Below are 21,964 nucleotides of genomic sequence, written 5' to 3' on the forward strand. Positions count from 1 at the left end.
TTGAAGTTCGCCCTATTAGGAGCCAAGCTTGTTAAAGCTTTACAATAAGTCCTGTTAAGAATAGATCTTGTTAGGGACCATCCAGTTAAGGGATTGACTATAATGCCCTATTAGAAGCAATACCCTGTGAGGAGTAACCTTGATAGAGAATTTGAAATCCAAGATAATGGACCACCTGGTTAGAGGATTTGAATAACACTAAGCTTGTTAGAGCTTACCCGATTAGGGTATTTTACTGTTGTAATTGTTAGAAAACAACAGGGGTTCGTTGATCTGTTTGAATAGCACTACACTTGCTTGTTCAGATCCTTTTCATGCTCCTATATTCCTTTACACAAATTGCAGATACATCATCTAGTTCAGCAACCACACTCTCACTCTCAACTACAAATTACCAACTCTACAACAAAACAACTCATCGACCTTATAAACAAATCATCAGGTCGGTAACACAACACAAACCTAATTTTCTCATAGAGATTACAAACAAATCGGTTCAAGTATGACTGTTGGATTACATAACAATCTTTGCACATCATTCAAGATAGCCTCGACCGCTCCTTGATCACCTCTTCATCGAACTGTGTAACTCATCACGTGGATTGCATTACATGCAATATACTTTCTTATTCCTGAGATAAAAACTGTTATATCAACGTGCCAAAAACAATTTGAAACTCTTGTCATACAACATGCATATGTGTCATAATCATTACCACTCATCATTAGATCATAAACCAATACAACAAACTTCATCGGTTAGGGTTTATCATATCAACAGGTAGGGTTTACCGGTTGATCTCACTTCTTCTCTAGTAATATCAATTTCATCCATAAATTCACTTACCGGTTGTAGTTCCCTTCACTAGCTCTTCCTACCGGTTACAAAACAACATTATAACAACATCATTATCGGTTAACTGACATCAATGAAAACATATAACATTTCATTAATGCAATCTTCATGCAAATGCCTACAAACATGAATAGGTGAGATGGTAAAATAACATGTCCCACTTTAATAGGAAAGGTTATAGTACCTAAAGAAGATCTAGCAACATTATCAAAGCCACATATAGTAAGAGAATCTAGTTTAATAAGAGATGTATCCACGTTGATCTTATGCAATAGGTTAATGCTACAAACATTAAGGCCAGAGCCATTGTCAACAAGGGTTTGTCGTATAGTATTACCATTAATAAGGACAACAATATTAAGAGGATCATATTGATGTTGGACATCATGAGAAGGCAACTCATCTTGTGTGAATACAATTTGAGCTTTGGGTGTCGTCATGGAGTCAATCAAAGAAGCCATATTATTAGATGTCATTGTGGGTGGGACATCTAAAGTTTTTAAAGCATCTTATAACATTCCATGATGCATGTATGAAGTTTGAAATAGATCCCAAAGGGAAATCTTGGCGGGAGTAGCTTTAAGTTTTTGAATAAGGTCATACTCTTTACCAAGAGTTTGTGATATATGAGGTGCTTGTGGAAAAATAGGTTGAGTGGTAGGAAGTGAAGAAAGAATAATCGAAGGAGGGTAAGGTTGCCTATTGTTTCACGTATTATATGTTGAGCAATCGAATTGTAACTCTCTCAGGTGATTTTTTTAGCATACTCATAAGGACTCTTAGTGGGATAACCCCCTTGCACAATAATAACTGGTTTGTTAGGGGTGCAAAAGGCATCATTACTATAACCACCTTGAACCACAAAGAGAGACTTGTTTAGAGGTTGAGAATTTGGAGAAGCACTAGCACCTTGAACTGTGAAGAGGGGTTTATTAGGTGTTTCATAACCATTTACATGTATCATATTGATTGAAGATGGTTTAGGAACACATGAAGAAGGTCTAGTAGAGCTAAAATCATGAAGTTGTTCATAAACATTATCAACCTTAAACATCTCTTCATGAATAGTTTTTTCTTCAAATTGAATGAAAGGGACATTGTCATAAAGGGGCACATTAACAATATCAAACCCTTGTGATATGAGTTCATTCTCTTGCTCCAAGGTAGCCTTATGAATTTTAGGAGAATGATCAACATTACTATTCAAAGCTTCATCCTAGAGAGGGAAATCTTTGAAAGAAATATTAATAATATCTTCTTGAACTAGGGTGTCCTTATAAATAGATACAATTTGGGGAGAGAGAAAGGGAATTATGTATTAATGCTTCATCCTTGGAGGGAAGGTTATTTAAATGAATACGAGGTGAGGTTTTATTAAGGGAATTGTCAATCATATCACCCTCTTTTATCATAATGTCATCTTCTTTGTCCAAGGTACATTTATGAGGGAGGGACATAATAAGAGAGTAATCAACATCATTCTCTAATGGTTCATCCCAAAGAGGGATATCATTGAGAGAAGTGTTAAAAATTTCCTCTTGCACCATGATGTCCCCATTGTTAAGGCCAATTTTGGGAGAGGTAATAAAAACTATTTATTAAAGTTTCATCCTTAGAAGGGAGAGCATTAATACACGTGTTGTTGAAATCATTCTCTTGGCTCAAAATGTCTTTAGTAGGATCTTTAGGAGGGAGAGTATCAAGGAAATTTCTTATAATTTCATCTTCTTCCTCTAAGGTATCTTTATGGGTAAGAAAAGCTTTAGGAGAAGGACAAGCACAACTCATTTATGCTTCATCTCTAGTGGGAAATTTATTGAAATCAAAAGAGGGTATGGTATCACTAGGAAAAGTAGGGACAATATCATCTACTTGTACCAAATGATCCTCATGGGGGAAGTAATTTTTAGAAGGAAAATGAACATCGTTATTCAAATATTCATACTTAGGAAGGAGATCTTTAAAATAAGTGTTCATAGCCTCTTGTTGCACTATTGTACCCTCATTGGTAAGACCAAATTTGGGAGAAGATAAATCAATTTCCATCAATACTTTTTCTCTAAGAGAAATATCATGTATGAAAGGTAAGGTAACATTAAGAAAGGTGTTTATGTTATCATTCTCTTCTATAACATAGTTTCATGGGAGAGACACATTTTAGGAGAAATATTAACATCATTCTTCAAATCTTCATCCTTAGAACATGGGAGAGTTTTGAAGGAATTGTTAAGAACTCTTTTTTGCACTAAAATGTCCTCATGGATAGGAGGATATTTAAGAGAGGAGTAAATTGAAACAAGGGAGGCTAATCCATTACCACATCTATGAAATGAATGCATTATGACAACAATTTTCCTTTTTTAACATATGCAAAATAGAAAACAATGTTCAATTTTTATGATATTTTCACCAATGCAAGCACTTGCAATTTATGTAATTTGATTTATAAAATGAGATCAACGAGTGCAAAGTTTTCCCAAATCAAATCTGAATCCAAATTAACCACAAGTTCAATTTGAAATTTAAAAATTAGGGTTTTAGTGAAATTAACTTCTAAATTTTTAAAATTTGCAAGGAAATCAAACTTGTAAATGAAAACTTGAATTTTAAATTGCATAAACACTCAGATTTGAGAACATAAATCAGAATTAAAGGTTTTTCACGTCGGGTTCACCAAAATGTAATGGTGTAATTTGGAGTTAGGGTCACACCAGGAAGGTTAAGGTCACCAATTAGCCAAATTAACCAATACATTAAAAGGAGGATGAACCTTCAATAGATCCAACCTCAATTCTATTAGGAAGAGGGTTGAATGCTAATTGAGGTCCTATTTCCCCTTTTGTTTAAGTCGAAATTGTGTAACTTGAATTAGGTTTGGAAATTGCAAATACTAAATCTATTGAAATAAAATGATGAAAATAAAGTGTTGCAAAAACCAAATAGAGCTACAAGATAAGATATCAAGCACTAGAAGAGGATTAGAGTCCATACTTGTAAAATTAGAAAAAATTATCGAGACTAGGATGCAACGCCATGGTCCTCAGTGAGTGCCATGGTCCCTCTGTAGCACCATGGTAATTTTTGCAAAAGGCATTTCACTTAGTCTTGGTCTCCTCTGTCCTTTCTCGACTATATGACTCTCGAATCTTCCACCTACACACCAAAAAGAAGGGAAATTGTGTGGCTATATAGGATTTTTCCTTAGTCAAACCCCTTATTTTAGTGATTTCTGCCTTCACAAATAGTCGATAATGTATTGAAAAATGTGTGTGCTAGAGCCTTGTGTGCATGCAAGATCCTAAATGAGCTTGAAAGTAAATCTAGAGTTCTACCCTACACTTGGAGAGTAAACCCTAAATGAATGTAAATGTAAATGTAAATGCTTCAAATCACAAATGCAATAAAGGATCTAAAGCATGAATGTAAATATGAAAACAAGTGTTGTGAAACTTATAAAGAGATGAAAATAACATGAAACCATACTAGACCCTAAGGGAGAGGTACAAGCCAATCAACAGTTGATGATCTCCTATTATTATTCAATATCCCAAAGCTTCAATTGATGATGAAGACTTGATAAATACTTGATCTATTGGTTGAAGACTCCACATAACCTATACTTTCACTTCATAAGAGGCTCCTTCAATTTCTTATAGATGGATTCTTCAAATGAGGAAAGGAAAGGCTATATGTATGAAACCCTAAGTTTGTTTTTGATCATAGGCCAACCTAGAGATGATATAATTTCACACCAAGTTGGATTTAAATATTATAATACCACCAAAACATGTTCCCGAAATTAGGGGAGAAAAATTTGGGACCATGGTGCCACGCCATGGTCCAACCAAATTTTTTCCAAATTTTTAGGGATGCAAGGTATCGTGATTAAAAAGTAATTCCCAGGTCGATGTGACAATTCAAGGTGTTTAGGTATGCGAAATCAGGCCTTGAAGGTCGAAATAGGACCTAGTTAGGGCTTTAATGAATTAATTGATTGAAAGAATAAAATAAAAAGGGGCACGCTTAGGGTAAAGGGCCCAATTTTATGCTGTATGGAGGGATAAAAGAAGACTTTAGATTTAATTTAATTAATTAATTAAATGCTTAAAGGGAATTTAAAATGCAACATGCAAACACACTAAGGCAGGTGCTAACCTTAAACGTGGAATTGTACCACCCAATTAAGGGTGTACAATTTACGACACTACACATACAACATAAAAAGTGGCCCCAAGAATATATATCATGTGATGCACATGACCCTAGGTCCCCTAGGTGCAAATGTTACATATAATATTTTTTTCACATTATAACATTATGCAAAGTGAGCAACACACCTTTTTCCAATAGATTTAAAAAAAAAAAGGTGTTAAAATGGTAAGAGGTGCTATAGTGATTACTGGAGGTAGTAGATTGGGAAATTTATTTCAATTTGATGCCTACACTATTGAGTACAATAGTATTAATTTGAAAAATTAAATTTATGTATAATTCATTGGAAAAAGATATGGTCTCTTTTTAATAAATCCAAGTTAATTATATAAAAGTCTATGTTATGGTACTAAAGATTAAGTCACATAGGAGATAAGGGTTTGCATACCTTAAAACATTAAAACATAGTTAATGCATTGATTAATTGTAATCTTGAATTTAATTTCTATGAGCATTGCATTTATAAAAAATAGAAGCATGTTCAATTTTACTTGAGTTCACATAAATCTTTTGGTATTTTCGATCTTGTTCAACATGATGTGTTTGATCCTTTTGATGTTCTTTGGTTGTGAAGTACACTTATTGCATTTCATTTGTTGATGATTATAACATAAGAATGTAATTTTATTTTTTAAAGACTAAATTTGAAGTGCTTTGTCATTTTAAGGAATTTATTTAGTAATGGTTGAAATGCAAACTAGAATATAAATTTTTGAGGGTTAATGATGGTAGTGAATTTTACTCTATTAATTTTGGTATATTTTAGAAAGATTGTGGCATTCAAAGATCAAATAAATCTCTATATTCTCCCTAACATAGTGGAGTTTTAGAAAGGATATAAATAGGAAAATTATGGACCAATCTAGGAGTGTGCTTAGTAAATTTAGTTGGGAACAAAGGTTTTGGTTTGAGGTTGTGGTTGTTCGAGTTTTGAAGTAAACTAGAGCAATAAATGATATTAAATATAATGCACAATAAGAGAGGTAAAAATAACAAATCATAATAACACAAAGATTTAATGTGGTTCACCTAATCCGGGCTACATCCACTTGAGAAATAATTGTCCACTTCTTTCTATTATCCAACAAAGAGTAAATTACAATATGATGTCTAGTTGTAATACAATGCCCTCATAAAATAGGTTGCCTTCTTAGAGGGAAAACAAAAGTGCACAAAAAATCCATTCTTAGATCTATGGCCTAATGATAGAAAGTAAGGATTCATGTATCAACACTAATTGATATAGGGGGAAAACATTAATTCACTATCTTGCCCTAATCTTCAACAAATCAATTCAATTCAATTCAAGGAGGAAAGAGCCCCATCAAGGAGGCTTGGAATCTGATCAAAATCTATATTTATCAAGGCTAGATCTATTAGATTCCTCTCCTCCTTAATGTGTTGGTTAATTACGTTATTTAGTGGTTTTATTATCTTAATTTAACCCTAACCCTAATTTTACACCAACACAATAGTATCATTAATGCAATAAAAAATATGCAAGTAGCACATTGTTGTATGGACTTAGCTTGTGATGTTATCCTATCCTAATCCCTCAATCTCACATTTGCCACCTTATATCAAATATATGGATGCAAGATTTACTAAAGTCACTTTCATGGTTGTAAATGTCAAAGTCAAACTTTTAGATTAATAAATTTAAATTGAACCTCACCAAATCCCTCCTTTTATTAATTGTGAATTGAAATAGCACACATTGTGTTGATTTGTGTGTTATGTTGTTGTATTTAAAGACATTCATTCATTCATTTAAAAACACACTAAGGATGTTAAAAAATGTTAAGATAATCTATGAATTTATAAAGCATATCTACAATTCAAATGCAAAAGGATAAAGAATATTAAATAAAAATTGCATCAAAATACTAGTAGCAAATTGCACAATTGCTTGTTGTCTTTGTTTTTGGTTCATCACCGTTGATTGGTCTTTTTAGTGGCTTGACTGAGGAGAAAATGATCGTCACTTAGGAAGTTCAATAATGATGTTTGTAAAGATCACTTCCTTAGATATAGATCATAAATAGAGGCAAACAGGTTATATAAGTTCAAAATAAATTGGTTCAAACTCGTCACCTAGGTTCAATTCCATACATTAGCTCAAATTTGCATTCATGAAAATGAACTAGTCAAATACATACACTAGTTCTCAAATCTACAACAATTATTTGATGGCCTTTAATTTTTTATTACTACAATGAATTAATTCTAACATTGTTCATAATAATTATCTCATTAGACCTTATACTAAGTCCCCTTGCTTTTTAAATCTTTGCATTAATTACTACATTTAATTCATTTATATCGCTCCCTAACTTTTATATCTAAATTGATTCTTTAGTTACTTACTTTAATTAGTGTAAATATTTATACAAAAGGCGATCTATCACTTACAATAGTAAAAAGTTTAAATGTTTTCCAATTTTAACTTACAATATTAAATTATTTGAACCTTGAAGCATTAAATGTCCAAAAGAATCCATAATGATATGGATAGGCATTAGTGGATTGTGAAAGCCTCTAATTTCTAATGTGAGTGTTCTAATTGTAGAAGGTTGTGGTTATTTGCTTGCTAATGCTACTTCTTAGAAAAACACGAAAGGAATTTCCCTTCCCAATATTAACCTGCAACTTGACAATGGCCACTTTGTTGATTATTATTTTCTTACTCTCTAGGAAGAAGAGAATAATGTCAAAATTGCTTTACAATGTCTCGACATTTTCTATTTAGCTCAATATCTAGCATATGGTGGTAGAAAACCCAATGCTATCATCCATCATTGCTACCCAAGCCTCATTGGCTCAATGAATTTGGCTAGAAATGGATTAGTCATGTTGAGATATTTGAGTTTCTTAGAATCCCTTTCGATTTTCATTTTTCATTCTTCTCTTTAGCAATCTATTATTTCTCTCTTAAGAAGAAATTGTAGATTATTGGATAAGCAAACCTCTTTCTATTTATAGGAAATTTTAGGTTTGTTCTAAGGTACTTTTAACCTCTTATATTTATTACTCTTCTCATTGAACTCCTTCTAAGGCTTCTCATGAGAAACTCAGGAAGAGATTTCTTATGGGTTTATACTAAGTAGGGAAAGTGACTTCATAGAGTCTCTTGGAATTTTTTTGTCTTGTGAATCTAGAGAGATTTGGTCTTATTGATACCCATTGTCAAGGATTGGTTCTCTATGCTAAATAGATTATCAAAGCACTTGAGGAAATTGAGGAGTTGAAAAATCTTGTTGTGGCATTGTATTTCTTTTAGGTACCTTGTGGTAGATAAGTTTGGAAAGGGCTAGGTTTTCAATTCATTCTAATTATGAAATATCTTCTAAAAATCTAGCGCATTTTTGTAGTCAAAATCATATGAAAAGCTTAGGAAGCTATTAAACCTTCGTTAATCTAGAATGCAAATAACTTTAGAAATGACATTTCTATCAATCAACACTCTCTTTGGTGGCCCCTTAGGATCACTTTCTAGGATCAACCTTTAGGTAAAGTCCCATGGATTCAAGCAATCAATGTTTTCATAGGGGGATTTTGTCTATATTAGATCTCCTTTTTAGATGCACTAGAAAATGACTAGATTGGCCTTAAGCCAAGGTGAATTACACACTTCCTAATCGAGATTTTGAGTGTTTTTTAATTATTATTGAATTGGATCTTGTAGAAACACTTCATGAGATTTGGATTAAACGTACCAAACCTTGCTCAAAAGATTGGAAATGGTATCTTGGTACACTTTTTGCAATTATAAGCCTCATAAAGGCCACACATGGATTTCTCCACATTTTTCTATATTTTATAAACTAAATAGCACATGGAGTTTGTAATTCATGGTCACTATTTAGCAACAAATATTTTATCTTGTTTGGTCAACCATTTTCAAACCCAATCTTCCTCATTTTGCTTAGTGTATTCTTTTCTAAGGTCTTTCCACTAGTTCTCATTTGATCCTTTTGGGTGTTGTTAAACCCCCCTATCCTTTTTGTTGTTACTTAAAACACTCAAGCACCTCTTTCGATTCTTCTCGTAAATTCTTCTCGTAAGGTCCAAGTACTCATATTTAGATGCATTATTTCTTTAAGCCTTTTAGACTTGAGCTCTTTTCTTAGCAGATGATTCTTTCAAGTGTTTAGCCATGAATATAATTAAGTTCACTCAATTTTGACATTCTTTTGGAGCGGAGATTATGCTTAGTATTTAAAAAGATAGAAACTCAACTCTTTTTTTTAACAAACTTCTATTAACTTTCATTTTTAATTGTAAATTATGTCTATAAATTTGTTCTAACGTTCTTCTATAAATTTAGGTGCAAGCTATAAGGTTGTTGGAGAAGATGCTATGTATAATTTCTTATTTAACATTGGGCTTACACTCCTCATATTATTTTACATATACCACCTTCCCTTTCTCATAAGGCTTACCTCCTCCCTAAGGGCACAAATGTGGTCATGGTGGTAGTGATTGTGCTATGCATAATTCTCATGGCTCACATGGCTTTCCTTAGCATAGAGGATGTGTATGGTCCTAGCAAACATATGTATCTTTTGTTACTTCTTAGCAATGTGACAGTGGTACCTCTTATTGGCTAGTTATATTGATGAGGAGCACAAAGAAGGCATAGGTGTCAATTCGTGATAGCTAGGACCTATAAGATGGTTTGAAGAAACTCTTTGATTATGATCCACAACCTCTTCCTACTATAGCTCTTATTGTACAAAGATTTGGTAGTTATTGTGTTTTTTGTTATTTTGCATATAAACCTTTGCTTTACTTAGATTTTTTGAGGTATGATTCTAATCTACTATTTTCAAAAATTAGTATAATATATCTATTTTCAAAAATAATATAATAGACACATATTCATCCAAGCCCATGTTAAATTTGACTTCTATCTCAATTCAAACTGTATTTTGATGATCAATCTTCCATATTGAACAGTTACTTTTTTTTGCTATCTTTTAAATGCCCAGACATAAAATAAATTATAGACTAAAATATTTACAACTACAATCCTTTATAACATTTTATTTCGGTCATATCTCCCATGGAATGCAGTCTTCTTAAAATTTTGACGGTATTTTACAGACAAAAATGCATAAGTACAGCCACACGGCAATCAAATTTATCTCCCGAATCACCGCTCTGAAAAGCTTTAAGGCGTATACAGCTAGCCATTAATGAAAAAGAACTGCTCCATCCCGATTCCATATCCTCTCTGGCTTGTCTTTGCTCCTGAGGGTCAAACTGGTGAGTCACACTATTTTTATTAATAGTTGTACTTAAAATACTATATTCTAGCAATTCAAGAAGCAATGGGGAAGAAGTCAAGACACAAAGTGGCCAACTTGCATTCCAGCGTGCTTTACACATCCGTGTAAATAATTCAGTCAACTGGCTATTTGGGGACCTAATGCACCTTTCTCTTGATTTGGTGTACCTCTTTCCTCGTAGTACTTCCAGTAATCTTGATGTACATTTATACACTTACCAGCTTCTCTTTGGTGTGGAGAACTGACACCACCCTTTCATTTAGTGGAGAACAACACAAAGCCATCCTTATATGTAACTTTGTTTCAACTATTCTGAGGATTTACATGTTTAGGCCTGTCTGAATATTATTCATGATCCATGATGGCCAGAGCCAAAACCTGTAAAAAGAATGTGGTGAATGGAGGATTTTTAATCCTTTTATTTATCAATGCTTGTGCAGCTCTTCCCATGTGTATTGATTCAAGTCAGTTGATTTTTGTTTTGACCCATTGTATTTTGTGTTTGCACACTATCAATCAATATTTGTTGTTTGAATCATCATGCCTTATTTGATTTATGGGTGACAGGAGCTCCTCAGCCTTCGGTCTCTCTAAATTTTTGCTCCGACAATGGGTATAAACAAAAAGGGTGCTGCAGTAAACAAGAGGACATGAATTTATTAAAGAAGTTTGAATCTATGAATGTGTCCGATACAGTATGTGCTAGATTTATCAAGCAAATTCTCTGTGCTGTAAGTGCCATTTTGATTCTGTTTGCTGTAAGTTACTGTTTTAATGTCTCCAATCTGTGCAGTCTAAGTTTCAATTATTTTTGTGCCTTTTAGCTTGTTGGGTTGGGAGTGGAAGTGAAGTTTTTGATTGATGGGATATGAACTAACAATAGTTTTTAATCTAGTTGCACCAGTTAAGAGTGGAATATTGTTCAATAGTAATATCTACAATTAATCTGATAATTGTAGAGAACCGTGTAGGAGAAACACAATATATGCAACGTGGGCATCTTTTTGATAAGCTTGCCACTGTGGTTCGACAAGGTAGAAATCTTACAAGAAATCTGTAGAAGCAAAAAATGTACAAATAATTTAGTCTTGTAAATCTAAATTAGGTGTTGATGTCCACTGGTGCTCAAGAATGAACAATGGAAATGAAGAAAATAAGTAGTCATAAAAGTGCATAAGAGTGGGAGTGTCTTTTGCATCCACTGTAGAGAGATATAGAATTGAAACAAAAAGAAAAGAAAAGCTCTGAAGGAAAAACTACAAACAGATTCCGAGCTTTCTGTACAAGAATAAAATCCCGTTTTTGTGGGTTTCCGCGAATTCTATACAAATGTCCATGGAGTCAAAACAGAACCCACTATTTGTCGGAAGTCTTGTTTTATCTAGTGAGATCTCATAACATGATGATGAAACCACACGCGGTGCCACCAGTTCTGGAATCTACAGTTGAATTGTTCGCCAACTAGATAAGAGACGCTGGATTTGTTTTCCACCCATGCATTGGAACCGATGGCAAAGTTTTTTCATTTTCCAACTTTAGGACTACTTGAAAGTTCCAAGTAAGACGAATTATCCTTTGGTAAATGGAATGCCACGAGAGGCTTTTCCTGTACAGAGAACTAGAACTGTAAGAGTTGGAGGCAACTCCTTAGATATGAAGAATGACAAGTTTCCAAGTCCTAATGGTCTCCCAGCAAAGTTATATAAGATCCCTCCGAGAATAGTGATGCAAACAGAATTTCTTCCAAATTGGTCAGTGGATTTATAACAAAATAGGCATCAAGCTTATCAATCGATACGTGTGACCCAACTTCTCTGATCCATTAACTCTAGGAATGATTTTTTTTTGGCATCTGAGGTCGGTTTAATGTTCTGGAGCAGTTATTTATGTGTTGCAGCATGTTCGCCATCTCTTCTTATGTCACCGCATGTTTTGTAATTATAATTCAATTTGAATTAACATCTGTTGTCTATAAAAGACTTTGATAACCTTTTTATTGGATCTTCCTTAAAATTTCTATCCTCTCTTCTTGTATTCCTCTATCTATTATGGGGTGACTTGTAGCTCGAGGGAAGGCTTTCTTTTGGGTCAACTCCAATGACTGTGTATCATTTTAGATCTATCTGAAGAGTGATAAGGTGGTCTATCGTTCATGTTCAGCAGTAATTGTTGCATGGTTTGTGCCATTTGTCTCTCTCTTGTCCCATGCCCATTATAGCTATGATGTTATCACTTCAAAGATTGGCGAAATCACAACGTTGATATTACAAAATTGAATTTCAACGATGGAAACACAAACCAACAAACCATTAATTATTTGTTTTACAACTATTTTCAGTGAAAATGTATACTCTACCTGTTTATGAATTAGATGTTAGTGAGACCAATTTACAATGAAACTTCTACACAAATTAAGAAGCTCAAAACCAACAAAACCTTTAATTATTTGTCTTACAACTATTTTCAAAGAAAATGTGTACTCTGTACCTGTTTATGAATTAGAAGTTTACAATAAAACTTCTATGCAAATTAAGAAGGTCAAAACCATCAATCACATAGTCCATACACACAACCTTCAAAGCTTTCATGGAAACCAAATCTGGGCCAACTAAATAACATAATTATTGCATGGGAGAAAAAACATCCTTACCTCAATAACTTTGATCATACTTATGGATAATTTTAAAGCCCTCTCTTGTACTTAGATACACTTGTAATTAGAGTATTCCTCCAAATATAATCCTTTCCCTGCTTTATCTTCCTAAAGCATGTCTTCATTCTCATTGCATTTTCCTAGAATATGCTTATGCTTTGTTCTCATCCTGTTGTCCTATAACAGAATTGTGCTTTATCCTCAGCTTGCCTTCCTAAAATATCTTATTCTTTGTGCACATGATGCATTCTCTTATAAGAGTCTTCCTAGTAAAATATATAGGATCATGACATCTCTAATGCCCTAAAGTCCATGATTCCACTATCCCTATGCAAGATCAGTTGAGTCCAATTGATCATCTTGCAACATATACTAAAGCATTTGCAAGGCCAACTAACTTGTGCATCTGGTTTTGAAAACATCATCCCGCCCAAATAACCTATATTCTTGAGCTCAAAGACTTCTCAAGATGAAGGGGCCGTGGAACAAACGTGTCTTGGACAATACAATGGGGAACCAAATCTATTCAAAATGCATCGTAGCACTGAAGCAAAATGGTTTTTACACTCTTAATATGTATCCAATAAACCAGGAATATCCTAGACATTTATCTGAAAGCACTGACAATATAAAGAATGGTGCATAACCCTTTCAAATGCATGATTGAGAGTCCAGTAGATTCAGAGATGGTTGAGGAAACTGAATTTCCATGTAAGCAAACAGTGTCCTGATCTCCATAGATTCTCCTTAATAGTAGAATTGAAGCCTGGAAAGAGCACCCATGGAGATACTGAAAGGATAACCCTAGCAGAATAGCGATGGTATCTAACAGTCCTTTTAAACTGTTAGGAGAATTGGAAAGGAGGTCTGCATCAACAAAATAAAGTAGAATACCAATCAAAACATGATGTAGTAAACACACATCATCAACTTGAGTATCACAGCAAAGATCATTTTTAAGCTTACAAATATACATAAAAGAAAGGGTACCCCTGTTTGATCTAGTACCTTTGAAAAAGTTGAAGAGTCTTTAGCGGTCCAAAATCAAACAGCAATTGTATCATCGAATCCTGTGTTGGCACTAATGAAGATCTTTCGGTTGCAAGCAGCACACAACCCCTTGATAAGTAGACGTCTAGGAAAAAGTTAAAACCTTCACAATATCTATAAAACAGAAAAAATATTACTTCTAAGGATCTTTTAGAATATGGTCAATACAATGGAAGTTTCTCTTGATGCTTTCCAATGCTCTTGCTTTGAGATCACCATGTTCCGGTTCCTTAAAAGTATCGTGTCCAACACTGTAGGCATGGGCAATCATAATACTTGTAATTTTTTGCAGCTGAACGATATCCCTAGTTATGAATGAGAAAGGTGATAATATAAGACAAAGTGGGTGGAAAGCCTAAGCCAACAATCTAATTAAATAGCTCTGCCAAATATAAGGCAAGTGAATTTACACCATATTTGAGAAGCCTAGTCTGAAACCCACCATATTTTGTTGCTTCATTAGTACACTAGTTCTTTCTAGCTGTCTTAGTGTCACCTGGGAAAACGAAAAGACAACAATGAGGAGGAGAGAAGACTGAAACAAAAAGCTTACCAGGAATGTTATAAAGAGAGCCTGCATAGAAGACCTAATCTTGGGGGTCAGTGATCGATGGGTCAGTAACTCTGTCTTAGTGCACACAAGTTCTTTCTAACTGTCTTAGTGTCACCTGAGAAAACGAAAAGACAACAATGAGGAGGAGAGAAGACTGAAACAAAAAGCTTATCAGGAATGTTATAAAGAGAGCCTGCATAGAAGACCTAATCTTGGGGGTCAGTGATCGATGGGAGAGTTTCCTACATGAGGTGTACAGAGAAAAACTTTCCGTTTTGTGTTACATTTGGTATCTTGAATCTTACACTTGTGCAAAATGCAAGTAATCCTGCTCTGATTGCATAGTTATAGAAACTGAACTTTGGAAGGTATTAGATTTCAAGAGCAAATGTTTGTGTAGCTGAAGCATATATTTATTATTTTAGCAACTCATAATAAGAATTGCATCTCTAGCTATAACAGAAAGCATCCTTATGTTGAATCAGAGCTCATTCTTATGCATCTAGAGAAGAATCATGATATTTTACAATCTTCAAAGCCACAAGTCACTTTTGAAATTTCCAAGGACCAGTTGCAGATCTTATTTTGCATATGATCAAGTTTCTCATGAGGGAACTTGTATGCCTAAAGTTTAACTAGGCAAACAAACAAACCATGTTTTTATCTTCATCTAGACAAAAAAACTTATCTACTGATATGGAAGACCAAACCAACTTATCCTATTTAATATATTTTAAAGATCTGTGCCAGAAAAAAGATGGTGTGATGATATCTCTCTTCCTAAATCTTGAATAGCGATCAAGCGAAAGATGCTTTATAATTTTCAATATGGGTATTTTTAATTCAAATAGAGTAAATATTACAATATGTTGCTGGTTATGAAGGTTTATCCTGAATCCATGTGTTTAGTATGTTATGGTTATAAAAGAAGGTTTGAGTAATAAGAATAAAGAGTGCTCTAATGAAGAATAGGGAGACAACTGTTGGTGGCAGGTACAAGGGTTTACCCCCCCAGTGTCAGATTGTGTCCATGTGTAACTGCTACCATATACTTTGTAGTATTGCATACCATGCACATGAAATATGATTCAGTATCTAGTTTGGTATAGACTTAGCGGTGTTATTCTCCAGTAATAACTTTAATGATATTTCCTTGAATAAATGATCTTGATCAAGGATGAAATAACCTCACTGCTGACTTCTATTTAATTTTGAGTCAAGGATAGCAGCAAATCATATAATTTTGTTACTGAAGCTGGTTCATTACAATCTTTTACAAGATGTTGCAAAGAATATTTGAAATTGGGAAAGATCTAAGTTATCATCGTTGGCCTTGGAATGTTAAACAGTCTTCCTTTTTAAGAATCTTTTGGATACAGAAGACATTGTGGATGAAAAGTAAAGGATTTTCTTGTAGAAAATGAATGTGATATCACCTTATCATGTAATAATCCTACCTACATGAGCTTCTGTGGTTAACATATCTAGATCTATGATACACTACACATCATAGTGTAGTCAAGGATATAGCAGAAAGCTGCAGATTATTGGGGGCTTGCCTTACTAGATCCCAAGAAGGGACAAGGTATGCCAATTATGTTTTGATTGATAAAATGAGCTTTGCTGAACTGATTGATCACTTAGGTTAATTCTGAATTCCACATTCATTTTTGAGTCTCGCACACTTCCTTTTGAAGAAAAATTGATAATCCTCATGAGAGATTTTAGCCAACTACAGCTGGTGAAGGAAAGATCAGTGAACTCCAGATGCTGGTCCAACATAGGTGTTATTTATACTTTTTATTATTATCGATATTGTTTTGATACTTACTGACTAGTCAAGTCAAGAATAGTAATATATTAAATACACATGAAAGACAAAAATATGATTGTTTTGGTCTTTCATATTAGTCTATTTCCTCTAATGTAACATCAATATAATTCATTTCTAGTTTGTAATCTTTCAGAAAAATATAATAAAAGTAAATATAAATTTCAATTATGGGTATCATCAATGCTGCTGTGGTTGCTTCTAGCTCAGACCCATATAAACCGAAGTCCAAAATTGGCTGACAGGTGAAACTCCCAATGTTTTTGCATCCACGTATTTTGCTTAAGCATGTGATAGATTGTGTGGAAGTAATACCAGACCTGTATTTTATACAAGTCTAAGCTAGTAAGACATCGAATACGTGTCATTTCCCTTTTTCCATTAGTGTCGTATGATTGAACTTTCTAGGCAATTTATTATTTAACCAACTTGGCCAATGTTTTTGAGTTGCATTTTAATCTTGTACCTTTTATCTCGTTTACATCATCACTCCTAAACCAAATTTATTGTCATTAATTGTCTTGTGTATTCATCATCAAAATAATGCAACCCTATGTTGGATATGTGTTTTTTTCCCAAGAATTTGTTGGATATGTGTTGCATACTTTGTGCATGTTTTAAACTTCCTATAAACAGCACACCTTATCCACAATTAGTGGCGCCTGGGGCATTACTCTAGCAGGGGGGTTTGGCAGCGGCAGTCCCTGAACCTTTTTTCAGGTCATTTTTCAAGGTGGTTTTTCAGTGCATCGTTTTATACCCATTGTATTGTAATATTGCTTAGCAGCTTCCTATAGTATTAAGATCGTACTTAGGAGGAAATATCTTTTCACCTTCATGTTCCTTTTATTGTTGCAGGAAAGTTTGGGCAAATTTTGTTTACTTCAATCTCTTTTATGCTGCAAAATTTTTCTTTGGATAATAATTTGTCTTCTTAGGCTGCCTATCTAAGGCAGTGCTTTAATATGTACTTTTCTCAGCATACATAATCTATGGCTTATTCAATGAAATTAATTGTAAAATGATTATGTTCTTTGAACTCAGCGGGCTGCACATTAATAAATAGATTAGGTGTGCTGTTTCTCACCTTTCAACCCAGATTCAAGTTATTCAAAGATGAACTTTAAAAAATTGTGCCTTGATAGCCCTCCATATAATTATTTTGATCTATTTTGCTCAGTTCTGAAATTTCCATTGTTCTTTCCTTTTGTCATTCCTTATTTCCAATTCTCAGCATTTTGTTTTGCATACTTGTAGCAATGTGACCAATTTGCAGCAGATCTATTTCAAATTCAAATCCAAGAACAGCGCATGATTCCTGTACTGTGCAATTCAACTGTAAGAACAAATTCCTCAACAAATGACACCATTGAACAAAGCTATTGTTCCCATCTTTGGAATGCATGCCAAAACGTTTCTATCGTAAATTCTCCATTTGCACCTTTATTGAAAGGAGGGGTATCAGGATTGCCAATGAATATGACACATGCAAAGCTTACCGAACTTTGGCAGTCAAAGAATGATTTTTGTGCAGCTTTTGGAGGCACAATAATTGATGGTGTCTCATGTTTTAATGGCAATGTTTTTGTACCCAATGTCACTCAAAATGAATCTACTATTGAAGGTGTTTGCTTAGAGAGGATTGGAGATGAAGCCTATCTCAACTTGGTTCCTCATCCTGATGGGTCCAATCGTGTATTCTTAGCAAGTCAGGCAGGTCAAGTGTGGCTGGCTACATTACCAGACAGTGGCTCTGGAAAGCAATTGAACTTAAATAAATCAAATCCATTTATAGATTTAAGTGACCAGTTGGTTTCTGATGCAGAATTTGGATTGTTGGGATTAGCTTTTCATCCAAATTTTGAGAAGAATGGCCGATTCTTTGTTTCATTTAATTGTGATAAGACAAAGAATTCAAATTGTGAGGGACGATGTGCTTGCAATTCTGATGTCGGATGTGATCCTTCACAATTAGGTAAAGATGACGGAGCATTACCTTGCCAGTATCAAAGCATAATTGCAGAATACTCTGTCAATGGCACTTCTACTTCACCTTTTCAGGTAATATTTATTTGATTTTTCTCTTCTGGTTTTCCAAACTTCAGCAGTTGGAGATACTTATATGTTTGAAAATCAACATATATGATTTTGACAGGCTACATTTGCACATCCAACAGAAATTAGAAGAATATTCACCATGGGTCTTCCATATACAGCCCATCATGCAGGTCAGATTCTGTTTGGACCCACTGATAATTATCTATATTTTATGATGGGAGATGGAGGCAGTATCGGTGACCCATATAATTTTGCACAGAAACAAAAATCTTTACTGGGGAAGATTATAAGATTGGATGTTGATAATATACCTAGTAAGTCATCCAAACCAAATTCATACATGAGAGTTCAAAATGAAATATTTGTTTTCCACTTTTTTCACTTGTTATTTTTTGTAATGATCATTTCTTATTTTTGTTTAATGTTTTGGCCTCCTAGTACAGTTTTATGCACACTAAACATATAAAATAAAATTGAAAGCCCTTGTACATTTAGTGCTATGAACTCTTAGTTGTAATTTACCACCATCTGGAAAACAGGTTGCAACTAAATGGATACTGCAAATCAAGCACTCCAATCGGCTAAGTACATAATCTATAGAGATAGTTACATGCAATATCATGTACAAACTCTTTGCAGTGATCAATGTAACACAATAAATATTAAAACCTGCTTAGTCTTGAGTGCTTAGCTTTTATGGATTATATTGTTACTTTAAGATCAATTGCAACATAGTACAACTTCATGATGGACTTTAACATTAGCTGAAGTAAAATTATTGAAACTTCCCTCTATGTCTATTTATGCTACTCAAGTATTTGACAAAGAGATCTACAATCTTGATAACTTTAGCTTTATCGATGCTTTGGTGTGGATACAATCTTGCATCTACTTTTGTTACATTATTGAAAACATTATGGTTCATTCTTGTTGTCATATGCCATGCATAGGAATACAAGTACTCATATTTCACCCATTCTATACCTAGAGCATAATTATGGAAGCTTACAAAAGTTCTTGTCCTTATATTCATTTTCATTCCTTAAATATTTGACAAAGAGGTTAATAATCTTGGTAACTTTAAGACTATGAACTTTAAGACTATGAATTACATGAAGTTTTAGATCTTGGTAGCTAAAAGCCTAAAATAATGAATTACATTTATCACTCCTCTCGCTACTAACAAATGCTTAGAGGGTAATTGTGTAATAAGTGGGTTCCCTTGTGTTGTAATTATTACCACCATAAATACAGAAACATGTCAATTTGCAGTGAAATTAGGAGGCTCATCACCATGAAGAGAAAAATGAATCTACACCTTTCTTCCTTTGATCTTTTGTCATCCTTATTTTGGTACAACACTAATGTTTTTTTGTTTTGTTGCTGATGTATCTACTCTCTTGATTCTCTTGAAATTACTGCTTGAATCTTCCTCTAGTTAGGCTTGCTTCTTGTAGCTGCAGTATTTGATAAAACATTTTTTATGCACCATCTCACAACTACCATATGGCCGTTATGGCTTGTACAAGGTAATGGTCCTTGTAAAAAATCTTTTCTTATAAACATAAATATGAATTACATTAAGTATTAGATTTTGGTATGAAAAGCCTGAAGTGGTGAATTATATTCACCATTCCTCTCTTTGCTAACAAATGCTTAAAGGATGTTGGGTATTAAGTGGGTCCCTGATGTAGAGTGGGCAAAAAGAAGGTAAGAAGACCCAATACACCCTTCTCTGTCAAATCAAGGCTTATTACAACCCCAACTAGGGTTCTACACACATACCAATGTAATCAGTCAACCACAACACTTCCTAAGGAGGGTTTAGGCTATTTGAAAATCAAGGTCACTCATCCTATGCCTTTCACCCAAGTTTGAAGACTTCCTACTGCACCCGAGTCAAGGAACCCCCAATTAGGCCTATTCCTTGTAGCCCTATCTGACCGCTATTTCCCAAATAATTCAAATTTTCCTCAAAGCGTCCTAGGAAAAAATTACATTTCAGAGTACCCTTCTGGGGCTTACATCCAATTCCAAGAGATCGAGTTATGACCTTGCTCCAACACCCCTAAGCACCTACTGGGTTTGCAGACCTAATAGGCCTAATTAGGTCTATTTTCCAAAGCAACTACTTAAGAATGGGGTTGCAGAATCTAAATCACACCTTGGGCATGTTCCTTAGGTATCTAATGAACCAAAACCATCCTTAGACCGGTTCTCAAACTCTCCTTAGGTGACTGTTCTCTCATTCCTCCTCAAGGCTAGGCTAAACACATGGTTTTGTTTAACCTAGGGTATGGTGGAAACCACACCAAAACTCACTCCCAGATTCCACCCTTTTGGAATCACAATATACACACCCTCAACCTGCATTTCCCAAAGGGCCGATGAGTTCCTCAATAGGATTTGCAAGTTAGGGCCATTCTTTTGGTGAAACCCTATGAACCGGATTTCTGAGGGATAGTTTTTGGAAACCGTCCACAACTTGCTCCAGACTCCACCAATTCGAGTTGGACCACTTGCATTCAAACCTGCACTCACACAACAATCCAACCATTTCAAAATTTCATGCCAACCAATGCTCTGTCAGATCGTACAATATGGAAAACCAGTAAAAATGGGCAAAATCTAAGTTTTTTGTTTATTCAAACCACCAACTTCATACATTCATCATCCAACCCACCCATAGATGATCTCAAAGGCACAAATACGCTTTCCCCCAACGGCTACAACTGATTTCCAACTAGTTATGACTGTTGGAACTTCTTTGCCAATCGGTGGGTAAATGTTGCTTAGCAACTTTTGCAACTTTTTACATCTTTTGACAACTTTTCAAATTTGACATTCCAAAGTCCCTAATGGACTTGTAGACCAATCCTAAGCCTAAAACAACTTAGGACAACTAAACAACATACCTCCTACCCTACATGAACCCATGGTCAGAGTTGGTTTCCAGGTTTATAAGTGACCTAGAGCCAATTGACCTTACAAAAGGTTCTTTATTACATTCATAGGATTCAAAGATTCAATATCGATTCAAAACACCATCCTAGGGTGTGGGACCATCTACCAACATACAAACAACAAACAAAATCCAAAACCAAGAGGTGCCCTGCACTAGTCCCCTTGTGTTAGTAAATATTGATGTGGTTTTTATGCACCTCGAACACAGAATAAAATACCAAGGTATTCTATGCTCTCCTAAACAAAGAAACATTGAATGCTAAACAAAGTGATCAATCAAAGCAACTCCAAGGTTTACAATGCGAACTATGCAACTTAATTGCTTGGGATAGACTTAGTGTTATAATGTGATTTTGTTGGTTCACAAGGAGACTTACGTTTTGCTTGAACTTTGCTGGAATTTGGACTCTACACTAACTTGCTTGGAAAATAAAAGGCAAAAGGGAAAGGGTTTAGAAAGATTATACTAATGCTAAGAACAATGATAGCAATGGAT

General features: G+C 34.4%; 1 protein-coding gene across 5 annotated transcripts in view; it reads left to right on the plus strand.

Moving 5' to 3' along the window:
- The first annotated feature begins 10,157 nt into the window (after positions 1–10,157).
- The window catches only part of LOC131052754 (HIPL1 protein), a 50,889-nt gene continuing 39,082 nt past the window's right edge, over positions 10,158–21,964 (plus strand). For 2 of the 5 annotated variants that reach the window (XM_057987349.2, XM_057987348.2), the window contains exons 1-4: positions 10,428–10,823; positions 10,927–11,090; positions 17,704–18,507; positions 18,602–18,818. In XM_057987349.2, the coding sequence (XP_057843332.2) occupies positions 10,718–10,823; positions 10,927–11,090; positions 17,704–18,507; positions 18,602–18,818 (1,291 nt within the window). In that variant the 5' untranslated portion in view covers positions 10,428–10,717. Of the gene's footprint in view, positions 10,337–10,427; positions 10,824–10,926; positions 11,091–17,105; positions 17,180–17,703; positions 18,508–18,601; positions 18,819–21,964 lie in introns of those variants that run through there. The other 3 variants (XM_057987350.2, XM_057987351.2, XM_057987352.2) reach the window with 3 other exon arrangements.

This window comes from Cryptomeria japonica, chromosome 6 (assembly GCF_030272615.1).
Source record: "Cryptomeria japonica chromosome 6, Sugi_1.0, whole genome shotgun sequence".
NCBI lineage: Eukaryota > Viridiplantae > Streptophyta > Pinopsida > Cupressales > Cupressaceae > Cryptomeria > Cryptomeria japonica.